Below are 16,019 nucleotides of genomic sequence, written 5' to 3' on the forward strand. Positions count from 1 at the left end.
CGTCATTTAAAATAGACTCGGAAATTTCTGAAGCCACTTTATTGTGTCAGCATTGGCAGTTTGATTTCAAGCTGCAAGCAATTTGAAATGGCTTCAGAAATTTCCAAAACCACGGGATTCATGTTTCGTAATATCTTAAATCGTAGCAAATAAAAATGGTTTCTGAATTTTCCGATGCCACTTTCATAAATGGGAAATGGACTCGGAAATTTCTGAGACCAAAATTCAGTCGTTGAAGGAAAAACTTTTAAGCTCTCTAAGAATTGATTAATTACGGTTATTTTAGCCGAAAGCAGTTTTTATCCGGCTAAAATGACACTGTTTTATGAAATTTCAAACGGATTTGCTAATTTCCTCCGAAAACACTAACAATTAGCAAATACTAGCTGAATTTCTTTAACTTTGGAATATCCCCTTTGATTTTGGAACGTGTTATGAATGAATGAATGAATGAATGAATGAATGAATAGTAACAGTAACAGTAACAGTAACAGTAAATCTTTATTGTGCCTTACACTCCAAAGGGAGGTATTGGTCTAGTTACAATAAAGGTGTTATAGCAACTATGCTAACAAATTACTTAATAACAAACAATGAAATTACAATGCAAACGTTTACGGTAATTATTGGACTATTACTTATACAACTATTTATTGATATAACTTTCAATTTAAAACTTCTTTTCTTTTTTGAAACATTAGGAAGATATATTTAGCTATGATTCTAGAGGTAGCATAATTATCTAGTTTAAGAAGGTACTTTATTTTTTCATGATCAGTTAAATCTACAAAGCGAAGATCAGTTTGTGACACGATTGAATGAAGCTCTTTTCTAATATCATTATACCCTTTGCAATACATTAAAAAATGCTGTTCGTCCTCTATGTGGTTTTCCTTACATACCAAGCACTTTCTTTCTTCAACTGGTATGGATGCTCCTGCATTTTCATATTTTCCAGTCTGTATGCGTAGGGAATGTACCCCTAATCTTAGTTTAGTTATTTTTATTCGATGCGCTGGATTTTTAACTGTAGTGAGATACTCTTCTAATTGGTAATCTTTTTTAACTTCTTTGTGAGTGAATTTTTCTCTAGAGCTAACTGACGCGCAATTTCGGACCTTTGACCAATTTTGGAAATAATTTTTTCTTAATCTATGTTTAATTTTAGAGCAAGAATTCGTTGAAAGTTGTGGGGCTGATGTGTCATTATCGGAGAGAATTCCTAATGCTTCATCATCATTTAATAAACTAACAGATTTAGTATGTTTTTTGGCGTAAAGAAATGCATGATTTAATATGGGATTGGTTATCTTATGTTCTAATCTTTGAAAATAGCATAAGATAGATGCTTTAATGTCTATTGCTAAAGGGTATCGACCTAGTTCTGCTCTACATGCTACGTTTTCTGCATACCATGGTACATTTAATGCTTGTTTGCAAAACCGGATGTGAACTTGTTCAATTGTACTTTTATCGAAATGTGTTTTGTATGATAAAAGTTCGGGTCCCCATATTTCACAACCATACAAAAGTATGGGTTTAACTAAAGCATCAAAAAGTTTATTTCGTATCACAATTGTTGATGAATCAATGTTGGATAGAAATCGTTTAATGATGGAAATAACTTTGGTAGCCTTATTGCTAATTATTTCTCTTGCATAGGTGTAACGACCAGAAGATGTCATTTCTATGCCTAGATATGTTTGTTTGTCGACAATATTTAAAGTTTCATTGTCGTATTTAAAATCTTTTTTGTGTTTGTTCTGACCGTTACCACTAAATACAATGATGTTTGATTTTTTGGTGTTTACTTTTAGCTTCCATTCTTGAGCGTGCTTATGAATAACGTCAAGTGATTGTTGCAATCCTTCTGGAGAATCGCTTAATACTAATAGATCATCTGCGTACATTAGGCAATTAAGTAATTGATTGTTTAATACTACCCCTTTGCATTTGTTGACTCTAAAGTAATCTGGTAAATCATTCATAAACAAAGAAAACAGAACTGGACTTAATCCATCACCTTGCCTTATGCCTTTATTGCATGAAAACAGATCCGTTGTTGTGTTTTTATTTATGCGAACACAACTCTTAATCGAAGAATACATGGACTTAATGACATTTAGGAATTTGCCTTTGATACCGTAACGTTGCAACTTATAAATCAACCCAGACTGCCATACGCTATCAAAAGCTTTCTCATAATCAATAAAACCAACATAAAGCTTCTTATGTTGTTTAGTGTACTTATGAATGAGTTGTTGCAAAATAAAAAGACTATCTGTTGTTCTCGCATTTGGTCTAAATCCAAATTGATCTGGGTTGAGAATGTTGTGAGTTTCGATGAATTTATTTAATCTTGATTGTAAAATTGAGGTGAATAATTTTCCTAAACAACTTGTTAGAGTAATTCCCCTGTAGTTGGCTGGCGAGCGTTTATCGCCCTTCTTTTTGTAGATGGGTCTTATCACCCCAATATTCCAATCGGTAGGAAATTTACCGGTGTTAAGTATAGAATGAATGAATGAATGAATGAATGAATGAATGAATGAATGAATGAATGAATGAATGAATGAATGAATGAATGAATGAATGAATGAATGAATGAATGAATGAATGAATGAATGAATGAATGAATGGCCGCGATCTTTGCCAGGACAGTACAGCTAGTGCTACTTCTCTCCTCAGAAAGAGACGGATATCGACTATGAAGAGACGCTATTTTCAATTACTGTAAAAGATTAGATCCTTTTTGGCGTCCAAATGTTTAATAAGCGCCGCACTTGAGGCGTAGAAAAAATTAATAAGCGCCGCGGTGCTTATTCGAGTAAATACGCTAATATGGATATGCTATACGGGGATGTTTTAGGATTACCTCGACATGAGAACATAAACGAAATCAGGGCTATAACTGTAATTTTATCGTATGAAAACATTTTTGGGGCAGTATAACGTTGTAATCAAGCCACCAAGCCAACTAACGTATTACACACTTTATAAGTCTTAGTACCATAGCAGAGATGTTTTGGAGAGAATCACCTTTGACACTGCCTCTTTACCCTCCATGGATGATCTCTTAGTAGTACCTTCTGACGAAATGCCGTTGAAGAATTGCTTATTGCCGAGTCCCCAAGGGGATTATCTCTTATCAGTACGATTAGCATATTGTTTAAGGGGAAACTTAGCGACTTATAATACCTATACGGAACAGGCACATCATTCTTGGCAGAAAATCACTGCGACGGCTTTATGGAAGGTGACAAGAATACAGCTTATTCGAGAAAGGTTGTCACTAAAAGCACAAAGCGCACAAGACAAGACCGAAAGGTAGAATGGGTAGAAGTAGAAAGCTACTGCACGTGCTGAATACTAATAATATGTCAAACGCAAATTTGCATGTTTTCTTGCTTTTCAGAATGTTGAAACAAGGTACTTTTAGCCACGCTGAGCTTTAAAAGAATTTTCAATACTGCATTTAAAGCTTTAGAAAAAGGCATCCTGAGAGGAAAAAAATCGTCACGTGCAAAAATACAACTTTAGGCCAATATGCAAAATTCAAGTGAATACCCAGACCACCTTTCGGCCTTGTCGCGTGCGCTCCTGTGCTTTTTTCCGACAACCCTTCTCGAATTAGCTGTAAACACAGAAATAAAATCTCAAAAAATTCCAGTGCAACACTTACTGCACCAAGCGCCGAACACAACGTATAACTCGTGTATTCCGTAAGAGTGCTTCTTCGCGATCCAAAACTGCTCAACGACATACTGATCACCCTTCACTTCATGTACACGGCCTGAAAAGAATCGGCCCTTTTCAAAATCTTTTCCCGCCGGAACGAGAACACATGCGTCAACTTTTAGCTCTGTTTTAAGAGGCTTGATGGCTGGAATAACCTGAAATGTAAACGAGTTTATTAGCGAATATACTTCACTGGTAAATGGTTTACCTTATTATAGGAATATAACGAGGCATTTTAACAACGCGAACAAAATTGACGCGTAATAAAATTAACGCGAATTTAAGGAAAGTTCTGGTTAAATGCTTATAGTAATCGTGTTTTTGAAATTCGCGTTAATAACATGTATCGTTAATTTCCTATAATAAGGTAGTTTATTAACAGAAATAAATGCCCTTTTCTCGCTCATTTATAAATTTTCCCGTGATGTCATATACTGCATAGTTAATAGAGGGAAATGGTTAGGAAACCCGGCAAAGTTCTTTGTTGTATGTTTTTGTTCGCTGTTTTGGGGGTTGACCCTGCACAAAACCTGACAAAATGCAATAGGTGGTTACGTGGGTTCATGCAACTAACCAATAAAAACACTGCGATTACGTAATTCATGCATAGTGTATGAGCGCAAAACAAAAGATGTGCAGGGTCGTGGACCTTCCAACATAAATCTTGGCCTCTTTGTTTGCTTCTTTGATGTTTGCCGGGTTTCCTAACCATTTCCCTCTATTAACTATGTATACAGTTAAACCCCGAATTTCTCGAACCTCCCAACATCGCGAGCCAAAAGGCGTTTTCCCTTCGATTCGCTTTAGTCAGTCACGCCGGCCGTAAATTGCCGAATTCGACTTCACGACTATTGACTCGGGTTATACTATGAGGTATTGATCTATTGAACACAGTCTTTGTAAGAAGTTGCAACACAACGTAGCATTCCTGTGTACTAAAGACTAGGTTTTGCTGCATTCGCCAACATCCCGCACCATAAAATCGGATTTGCCTCATGAAAAACAGGCGTAAAAAATCCAAAACAAGGAGTATATGTTCTGAGGACCGCAAAGGGTGACGAGAAATTTTTTGCTTAAACTCATTGTCGACATTTTATAATAATAATAATAATAATAATAATAATAATAATAATAATAATAATAATAATAATAATAATAATAATAATACCATTTACCAGCACAAGAAGCAGTACGAAGTGAGAGATTAAAGGAACTTGAAAACAGGGCAGAGCGTATTAAGGAGATAGCACCACAGAAGACTCAGCGAGCATTAAACCTGGCGTCGGAAAAAGGATCATAGATCGGCGTGGCTTACAGTTCTTCCTCTCCAAGATCTGGGCTTAAACCTGAATAAAAGGGAGTTTCGCGACGCTGTTAAACTACGATACGACTGGCAAGTGGATGATATCCCTTCCATATGTGCGGGGACGTTTTCACAGTAGACCACTCTATGATTTGCAGACTAGGAGGTTTCGTTACTCAGCGCCACAACAAGCTTAGAGATCTGGAAGCCGAACTTCTGAGTGCGGTATGCCGTGATGTCGAGACTGAGCCAGTTCTCCAAGACATCTCTGGAGAGCAGTTAAGTAGAGGATCTAATTTGGCACAAGATGCGAGATTAGATATCCACGCACGTGGAGTCTGGGAGCACCAACAATCAGCCTTTTTTGATGTAAGGGTCTGTCACCCAAATGCTGATTCGTACAAGGACCTAGAGCCGCAAGAAATCTACCGTAGGCATGAGAACGAGAAAAAGCGTCTGTACTCAAAGAGAGTTCTTGACATTGAGCATGGAACATTTACACCTTTGGTCTTCACCACAACTGGTGGAATGGGAAAGGAATGCTTAAGATGCCATAGTAGACTAGCGGAGCTGATTGCCATCAAAAAAGAAGAGCAATATATATGCAAAAACATGCATGTCATGGATCAGAAGCCGAATTTCATTTGCATTATTAAGATCTGCACTCGTTTATCTAAGAGGCTCTAGGGCACGAAGAAGACCTCAACGAGACATTAAAAACACTGACATCGACGTTGAAATTGCAGAAAGTGTGTATTGTAAATAGTTTAAATAGTTTTCATGTTGTTTTTTATTGCTACTCGCGTACGCCAGATTACATCAAACGCACAATGTAACCATTAGTTTCCTTTGCATTTTAAATCGTTCATTCCAATTTTAAACGCTTCTCAGCTTTTATTCATTTTCTATTTAACATATTTTGCTTTTCAACTGTATTAATACAACTGTATTATAGAACCTTTTGTTGTAAATAGTTTTGCGCTATAGTTAACTTTTAGAACCTTTTTTTTAAAAAAAGAATAATAATAATAATAATAATAATAAAAATAAAAGATTTATATAGCGCCATATCCATGACTCATGGCGCTTTTCAGTAAAATATAGTTAATAATGGAATTTAAATCAGTGATAAAAAATTTACTTACTTATAAAATAGCTAAGCTGTAAAGATGAAAATAAAGAGATTGGGCAACCACTCCCCACGTGTCGACTTTAAATAAAATACCTTATACCTTATACCTTAAAACCAAGAATCATTAAAACCGTTAAATGAAAACTAGCTAATCAACTAGCTAACTTAACTAATTTACTTAGTAACTAACTTACTGACTAGCTAACCTATCTAATTTTGTTTCTCTGTCGTTATTGATTGTAACAATCAAAACTCGTGACAGTTGAAATCGCTATTAAAAAATGAGCAAACGTGTTAAGATACCTTTGCGTAATCCGGGTGAAAGCTGTAATCTATTGTAACACCATCCACTTTCGCGGTAACAGTCGTATCTTCGGCTTTTTCGACTTCTCTTTTCACGTACAACATCACTGCATCCGCCTCTAGCCCGAACACGGGCACCTTACCAGCTGAAAAAAGTGTGAAAAGTGTTATATGAATTAAGCTACTGTAGCGATAAGGGGAGATAAGGGGAGTGCGTTTGACCCAAGAATGATATCACCGAGAAAAAGAAGGAGCCAAAGCAGTGGCAAAAACGCTCACTCACAGCAAGGTGGATGAGTGAGAGAGGAAGCTCGTGACACAACTTTTTAGCGGAAAGATTGCGTGACAAGCCAAAAATTCTGCGTTTTATTAGAAGTTTATGTGATATTTTTCTTTGCATGTATGCTACCTTATTTGTAATTTGGATTTTACAGAGCAAGCCAATCAAATGATTATCGGACGGAGCCATTAACTGTCATCACAAGGGTCATGCCAGTGAATGTTGCCAAAGAACAAAATGAATCTGATATAATGAATGGCAAAAGCTCATTGATATCAGAAAATATATGAAAAGAAAAACTCAACTTGTTCCTAGCACTTTCATTTGACATTTAACAAGCAGCTATTTCAAAAAGAAATGGTGTTTCGTTTCCAGATTGCGGAAGGGTGAGAATAGCGTAATGTTTAAGGAGAGGTGGATTTGGGGTTTATTTTAATTTGGAGTCCTAGTGTATGTTAAATTTGCTGAATTTGTGCGCGAGTGAAAAATAAAAAAAACTTCATATTCAGTAGTAACTTCCCATTTAACGCCTACTGTCCATTTTATGTGAAGGAGGCATAAACTCAGACCTGCTACAGTTTGGCAGAGTCCAAGTAACACATTAATATTTCTCCTTATAGAAATAGTATGTGTCTTTCTCTCCAAATAAAGTTAAATAAAGGGAGCTTGCCTTCACCAACACTTTTTTTATTAATGAAAAAATAACTACAGAAAATAATATATGATAAGTGGTGAAACATTTATCCAACCGGTATTCTGGAAGGTCATGGGTTCGACTCCCGTTGGGGAACTCAGAAAATCTTTTTTCCGAGGATTTGACTTGCGACCACTTCTCCACTTATTTTCAGAAAATAATATGTTCCTACCAATACAATCGTCTATGAAATTATTACTGGGCACCTTTTGACAAAAATCTTGATTTATATACATCTCTAAATTGATCACATGCCCCAAGCATATGCTCAAATCAAATAAATGCCAACTGAAATTCTAGACAAACCAAAACCCTAGTCGACAAGAACAGAGATAAGCACAAATACACTGTTTCGAAGCCATTTCTTCCAAAAAAATGCGTGTAGTCACTTAACTTCAGTGTAACAGCCTTGATTTACGATTCGCATTTTTGGCGATGCCGTGGAGTTTCGATCAGACCGCGATGGCTTTGTCAGTAATGCAAAGAATGTTTATATTGTTAATTTCATCTCAGAAAACTTATCCAGCAGTCGCGGTAGTTAATCTTGAGCTTTACATCAAGGAGATAAATGTTGTTCGACATGGCAGTTGCACAGCTTGCTATACGAAACTGTCCATACGAAATTTGATGTTTTAACAGAACTTGACTGTCTTCCTTCAGTTCCTTTTCGTTATGAACTTTTCGTGCCGAGTCGAACGTTTTCGAGATTCACGTGACACTGATCACGCAACTCCGGATACGTCCACGCGAGAACCCACGCAATTTTGCGTGTATTCGCGCGGCTTGTGACGTCGAAGATGCCGTGAATTTTCCTATACACATTTATACATTAATCTGTTACATGAATTGAAAAACTTTGTAACTCTCCTGCACATAATGCCCTTCTCTTCAATCAACTTGCCCGATTTCGGGACACGCTAGCCCTTCCGTGCGAGCAAACACGGCGGATATGCCATGTCATCACGCTTTTGTTTGCGTTGCAAACACTCTGATTGGTGGAATTTTTCTTCCGTTTTAGAAAATCGCTAGAATGTTTACTTTACAATTAAACGCTAAAAGAGCTAACTCTAATTTTTTCCAATACATCGTTTTAATCATACCTAAAACCATTGCAGTCGTCGGATATTTGTATTTACTCAATATTTTTTGGTCATGCTTAGGATTATCTTTCCGATATTTGAACATGCTTTTACGAAGTTAATTGCCTTCGGTCAAACTTATTTACTTTGTGGTTGCGAGCGTTCTCCTGATTGGATAGTAGCCTCCACTGTGTAAATAGTTCACATCGAATCCAAAATAATACCGTATCGTTTCTGAGGAAACGAAACAAAAAGCATAAACGTATAATAATAAAAACGCACTCTACAACGTATGCTATACTGATTATTAATAATCAATGCTATATTAATAATTTATAACAGAAGTTCATAAATTCTGCTTATAATAATGATTCATTATTATGTACTCGAAAATAATTATTTATTTCACTCTAATAATTATATAATTCTACAAATTACTTCAAATATACAGGCATAACTCATAATTGGTAATTGATTAATTGATGGCAGGTCCACACCAGCCTTATGGTTGCCTTACCAGACCTGCCTCAACAAAAAATTATATATGTATGTATGTATGTATGCATGATTATTGATGGATAACGATTATTCGAAACTGTGATGTCATTCAATAGCCCACATCCTTACAACATTCATAAAACGACTTGCCTCGCTTGCGACAGTCTTGCGCGTTCACAAGACACTCACGGGATCACAGGCAACCACAAGATTAGGATGCGTTTGTCAAATGCAACAAATATTGCCTAAGAGTGCAATCTCCATAATCAAAAACTTCATCTCCACGTGCGTGAAAAAATTTAAAGACAATGTATGAATGCCTTGCGTAAACGTGTACGCAAGTCGTTCATACATTTTTTCTACAGTCGACTCCCGATAACTCGAACCTTCAAGGGAAATTGAAAAAGGTTCGAGTTATCGGGAGTTCGAGTTATCGAGAGTTGAGAACAAATGACCGGAAATAAGGAAAAAACGGTGTTAACTGTTTTTCAATTCATGCAGTGTACATTTAAACAAATTTATTTATAGTATTGAAAAGTCGAGTGAAAATGGAACAATACATTTCTAAATAACTGTATAAATCGTAACGTAATGTGAAAGAAAGCAAAGCAGCAGGAGAAGTCTGGGTAATGCGAACTTTGCAGGCTTCAAAGAGAACAACGTCGGGCTACTGTTATAGAGTTCAAGCGATTTACTTTCAATACGCCCTGACGCTTTTCAACTAATCACTATCGACTATCCTTGAAAGTTTTCTAAGGTTGGACTGGAAATGAATCGGTATCAACCTCCATCAACAAACTAAACGTCTGTAGCACGTCAATGACGAGGCACAGTTCGTGTTTTGAGGGACATTTCGGGGCGGCTTTGACTCGTGTACGTATTTATTTCAAAAGAAAGTTGGTGTTTTTGACTACAGTACACTGTTTCTTGTGACTTGTCACATATTGAGAGACATGGTTCGAGTTATCGGGGGTAAAATTATATAGAAAATGACCTGAAGGGAAACGAAAATTGGTTCGAGTTAGCGGGAGATTCGAGTTATCGCGGGTTCGAGTTACCGAGGGTAAAATTACAGTAAATGTATAACGGAAATCCAGGGGAAATGGATTTTGGTTCGAGTTAGCGCGAGGTTCGAGTTATCGAGGGTTTGACTTACCGAGGGTAAAATTACAGTAAATGTATAACGGAAATCCACAGGAAATCGATTTTGGTTCGAGTTAGCGCGAGGTTCGAGTTAGCGAGGGTTCGAGTTATAGGGAGTCGACTGTAATTTTTTTCACGCACGTAAAAATGTACGCGTCAGTGGAAATCTAGCCTTACTTGTGTAAAGCTCATCCGTAATAACATAGAAATCTCGAAAGAAATTTCGTGCGACTGTGTAGCGCATATAACTAGTGAATTGAAACGATGATTAAAATGTAAATGAAAATGAAAAATGCGCCAGATGGTAGTAAAATGTTTCCATACGTTTCGGGGCTACTACCCCTTCTTCAGTGGAAAATGTGAAATGCCATCTAACGGAAATCCGTTAAAGCTCATCCGGATAAAGCTCATCCGGATACTTACGGTAGTTGTGTTTCTTATGTAAAGCTCATACGGGTAGTTGCTTGTATAAAGCTCATCCGGGTACTTATTTGTGTTACTTATGCAAAGCTCATACGGGTACTTACTTGTATAAAGCTCATCCGGGTACAGTACTTGTATGTAAAAAGCTCATACTAGTACTTACTTATGCAGGGCCGTAACCAGACCTTTACCATAGACGAGGCAAGATTTTGCTAGGGGGTTCTGGGCGCATGCCCTACAAAAAAAATTTAAAATCTAGAAGCTCTGGAACTCTTTCAGAGACATTTGTCAGGACGTATTTCTCGAGAAAAGTCAATCTTCAGTGTTCAACTGGGGATTATTTTCCCAACAAAACAATTTTGTTTATAATTCTGGGTAAAAAATCTAGACGAGGAAAGTGCCTCGTCTTGCCTCTTGCTAGTTACGGCCCTGTTATGTAAAGCTCATCCGGGAACTTACTTATGTAAGGCTCTCCAAACACTTTCACCTTCATACAAGCCGCATTTTCGAAAGTCATTGGGAATATTCTGACAAAATATCCGACCTTTCGCTCCTCAGCGCTGCTGTAGACAATCTCTTTAGCGTTTTCGCCGCCATAAAATTCCGGCTACAAAAACAAATCATATGTCAAATGTCATTGGCATGGGATCGGTACAAACATTATTTTCTAGTCTTATGTAAAACATAAATAAATTCCGTTTTCTTTCTTTTGCAAAAGCTGCATAGATCATTACCTTTTATTCCTCCTTTTTTAAAGAAATCATTGGTCGCCAGTCGTCTATGCAGCAATTTAATTGAAATTCAAAAAGATAAAACGAAACATAAAATTTCAAGTTTTCAGTGAATTAATAAACAAATAAAATAAAATAAAATGTCTTTATTTCGCTCGTTACTTTTAAAACAGAGGTCAAATCATACTTTTTTCAAAAAATCGAGACTGTCGAATTTAGATTTGCTCCAGAATAAAACTTCTTTAATCCGATAGTTAACAACTATTCGCCGAAGTGGAGGTGGCTAGTGGCGGATATTTAAATATCCACCACTAACCACATACACTGAGGTGAATAGTTGTTTTAGTAATTACTAAAACAGTGAGATAATATAGCCCCAAAGAATGGATTTTGTAGTTTATGATTACAATTTTCGCACGCTAGTTGCGGTTGAATAGCCAATCAGTACGCGCCAAAAACGCTATCCACTGTTCTACTATATACTAAACTAACTTATTCACCTTTATATAATTCCACGAATCCCAGTAGTTCTCTTCGGGAGATACTTGGACTCTGTATCTTGTTACCCAGGCCGGTTTTCCCTTGAAGTCTGAGCAGCCTTGAATTTTAAATCCGCAGACAAGATACAGATTCACTAGGTTGATTTGTAGATATGGGTACGGATCTTTGTCTAAGCTGTCTGGAGCCCAACCCAAATCCCGGAGCCGTCCACTTGATGCGGGATAGCCCGGGACTTCACTCGAGGCTTTCATCTGGTTATCCGGAATCACAACGCGGTCAGGGTGTCGACCTACTCCAAGTGGCTCACCGCAAACTTGTACAGAAAAAGTAGAGAACGAGATTCATTGAGATTTACAAACTAACTGTTTGTAATAAAAAGGTGCGAAAGATGAAAAATGTTACAAAAAACGCCAACTTACTCTTGGCTCCATCTGATGTAGCGACAAACGAACAAGGCAAGAACAAAAAAGCGGCGACGGCTTTTTTTGTTCGAAGCCGCATCTTTGATCGACTGTTGTTGCCGAGTGCTGAGCGTGTTTCAGTGTAGCGCGTTTGAGCGTATTGTAGCGTCATTAATTAAGGTGCCTGAATACAGTTTCAGCGCGCTCTTTAGATTTGTTGCTAACGCGAGTCCGAGTGCGCGCACAAGGCTTTGAGAATAGAAAAATTTAATGTGCAGTTGATCAAAAGTTGCGATCGGACGTTTTTCTGTCCTACCAAAAAGACGCGATTTCTAGAGAACCAGTCGTTAGATTTGTAAGAAATTTTGCAAGGTTGTACTTAAGAAAGCACGAAAACTGCTGATTACAAAAAATCTGGAATTTAACAAAGGGATTTTGAAACATTCCAGGACAATACGTACAATCATAAAATAGCGAAAAATTAAAATTCCCTGAGTTAAATCTTTAACTTCAATGTAAAAAGGTCATTATTTCTCCTTATTTGTTACACAGAAACGGCGAAAAATTCTACCGACCGAATTTTTTGAAATCATAAAAAAAATTCAATCTTTTTGGTTGATTTATAATTACCTTATTCTTACTAATTTTCGCGAGTACTAATTTTCGCGATTTTCGCGATTTCAAAATAATCACGAAATTTAATACGCGCGAAAAAAACATTGCGCGAAATTTAAACACGCGAAAATTAATACCATAATAATTATTATAATTATCAAAAAAATAAAAATTTTAAACGCTTGGAACTGCAACTATTTACCCTTGAAATATCTTTCCTGCTTGTTATCAAATAGCACCCTTCCTCTGATTACTGTTTCCTTTTCCTTATTTACCGTACCCAAATTCGCAAGTAGCCAATCAGAAGCGCGATCTACTGTCCTGATATCCTGCGATATCAAGTCACTGACCGGATATGCCACCATATCACGGTCACTTTGAAGTAAAGTAGTGTTACTGTACGATGAATTGAAAAGAGGTTTTACCAATAGGACAGAACCTCAAAATTTAAAATTGGCAGTGTTTAGCGGGCGTAAAAGGTCTAAAAAGAGAAAAACTTTCCCGCCAAGACTAAACTTGAACGCGCTCGCCAATTGCGCGCGCGATGTTTGCCGACGAGTTTTGAGACAATTAGACTGAAAACAATGGAGTCGGAATTTCCAAGTTTTCCGCTAATTTTTGATTTTCAAAATTTAAAGAATGAAACTCTAAACAAATGAGTGGGAAAAGGCAGAAGGGGAACTTCGTAAAAGTGTCGAAGACCAAGTCATCACAATTTGCAGCACGTACCTTGCAAGCATAGCTTAAACAGAGCGATAAATATAACCGAACTTTTTTTGCTGAATTTGGGTACGGTAAATACCTAATTGTACCTTTTTGGTACGCTTCGGTTGCATATCAGGTTCGTTTTGTCTCGCCATGGGTATTTTGGCTCGACTGCGTCTCGCCAAAATACGAACCATGGCTCGACCAAACTCGCCTGATATGCCACCGAAGCGTACCAAAAAGGTACGATTAGGTATAAAAATCGGCCAAAATCTCTTTAGTACAGTCATCAAAGTTTCCGTTCCGCGGGCTCATTGTAGTTACATTGAACAAGACCTTTGTATATTTTGAAGAATTTTTTACTCTTACTACGACGATTAATAGATAAAACTCTGTCAAAATCGCGAAATTTAATACAGTTTTGCTTAAATTTTTATTGTAATCGCGAAAATTAATACTCGCGAAATTCGCTTCCCGAATTTTCGCGAAATTAAGTACGCGCGAAAATTAGTAAGACTAAGGTAGCTGTGTTGCCATGGTAACGCATCATGGTCTTAAGTGACATGCAAGAATTACAAATGCAGTAGTTTATCTTGTAACTTGCCAATGTTGAGCTCGTCAGCTGAAACTGTTAGGAGGTGAAGTGCAAAATAAGGGATAGTTACCTTATAGATCGGAAAACTGTGTTCAGCCACTTTACTCAAGCGAAGTTACCACTGAACGCGCGCATAAGATCAGAACTTTAGAAGTTCAAAAACGATATACTTAAAACTAACTGTTGCAGTTGGATGCTAGTCAGTGGATAACCAACATACAGTTGGTAATCAAACAAGTGTTTTACTTTTCGGCTGACGCAGCACAACAGTTTATTTAGAAATTAACCACTTTGGAATTGTTGCTGGAGCCATTAGCCAAGCCATACAACACAAGTATTTTGGACAGTATCGACTGTATAATTAGGCCAAGTAAAAAAAAATGTTTCTCGTTCGCATTTCTATAAAAAAAGAGGGCGGGCGGGTGATTTTTTTTGTTATTTTAAATTTATTCAACATAATGTTCGCTTAGATGATAAAATGTTAAAAAAAGGTTTAAAGGCTTTAATATGACTAATATGTACAAATAAAAACCAAACTTTTTCGACTTAAAAGTCATGACCCTGAAACGTTTGGTTTTTATTTGTACATATTAGTCGTATTTTAGCCTTTTAACCTTTCAACTTATTATTTTGTCGCATTCCTTACCTGTGTTGTTCGAGTTAATATCGTCATATATCGTCATAACATCGTCATATTCTCCAGACGCATACTTGCAAAATAAATCTTGCAAGGTAATTGACCTATCCAGTATAGGGCTTTCCACAAGTTTCTCGAGATTTCCCAAAAAGATGCCGAAATCTCTCAAAACGTTGCTCAAAAGTTGCTGCAATCTTCCGATAATAAAAGTTGCTCGAACGTTGCTCCAAAACATTCCAAAACGCTGCTTCTTATCAAGAAAATTTCTCTAGATATATGTTAAATTCCCTTTGAGGGTTAGATTTCTAAGCAGTCCTCAGCAATTTTACAGCAAAAGATGTATTTAAATAACATTTTAAAGGGAAAATTTGTTAAATAACAGATTTTCTTTAATTGAGAAAAATCGTGAAGATATATAGTTGACGTCATGTTTCCTGACGAGATTGTAATGTTTTAATACAGATTGAACCGAAAGTTGAAACGCCTGCAGATGTTCCTCGAAGATCTTCGGTAAACTTCTTAAATCTTCGGAAACGTTCGTATGGCCTTTGAACAACATTCGGATAATTTTCGGAGATCTTCGGTCTGGAAATTGCTCATAATGCATCAAGTTGCCCGAAATATGAAAAGTTGCCAAAAAGTTGCCAAGCAACTTGTGGAAAGCCCTAATCCAGTACGGACCTAGCGTACCAATTTTGGCCGGCTGAGTTCGTAATAAAACGCAGGCAAAAGCCATGTCTTACAGAGTTTTCAACTACGTACAAGTAACCTGTGTTGATTTTTGTTCGTTCCAACTTTTTCAATAACAAATATTATAAAAGAGAGGCGGCCCCAAAAAATGAAGCGGGCGGGGAAGAGAAGCATTTGTTCATTTTTACTTGGCCTAACCTGTTTGACTATTAAAGACTACCCGTGTGCTGCTAGCTTTATAGAACGCTTATGGTGAAACAAAAAGGTGATAGTCCAAAAGATAAACAAAATATGTTTCGAAGCTTTTCGACTTTCTTGCCTCGTGAAAGTGCGTTTACCTGTTTGTGGTTTTGATTTTTACGCTCGTATCCAGTACTTCCCGACTTCTCTGCCCAAAGTTGAGAGTACATGAGATTTGTGGCTTATCAAAACTTTATCCTTAGTGCTTCTATATTCCATTTATTTAATTAATGAACTTAGAATGATTAAGACACAATAGAACCCTGGTAACTCGATATTGGATAACTCGAACAACCCCGCTAACTGGAACA

General features: G+C 37.0%; 1 protein-coding gene across 1 annotated transcript in view; it reads right to left on the reverse strand.

Annotated features, from left to right (window-relative positions):
- The window catches only part of LOC144656640 (uncharacterized), a 29,463-nt gene extending 16,969 nt beyond the window's left edge, over positions 1-12,494 (reverse strand). Inside the window, exons 1-5 of the mRNA XM_078516888.1 lie at positions 12,245-12,494; positions 11,825-12,138; positions 11,053-11,200; positions 6,477-6,622; positions 3,683-3,893 (exon numbers count right to left, since the gene is read on the reverse strand). Coding sequence (XP_078373014.1) covers positions 3,683-3,893; positions 6,477-6,622; positions 11,053-11,200; positions 11,825-12,138; positions 12,245-12,398 — 973 coding nt within the window. The 5' untranslated portion in view covers positions 12,399-12,494. The remainder of the gene's footprint in view (positions 1-3,682; positions 3,894-6,476; positions 6,623-11,052; positions 11,201-11,824; positions 12,139-12,244) is intronic.
- Positions 12,495-16,019: the final 3,525 nt, after the last annotated feature.

This window comes from Oculina patagonica, chromosome 6, assembly GCF_052425735.1.
Source record: "Oculina patagonica isolate OP01 chromosome 6, crgOcupat, whole genome shotgun sequence".
In the NCBI taxonomy this organism is placed as follows: domain Eukaryota; kingdom Metazoa; phylum Cnidaria; class Anthozoa; order Scleractinia; family Oculinidae; genus Oculina; species Oculina patagonica.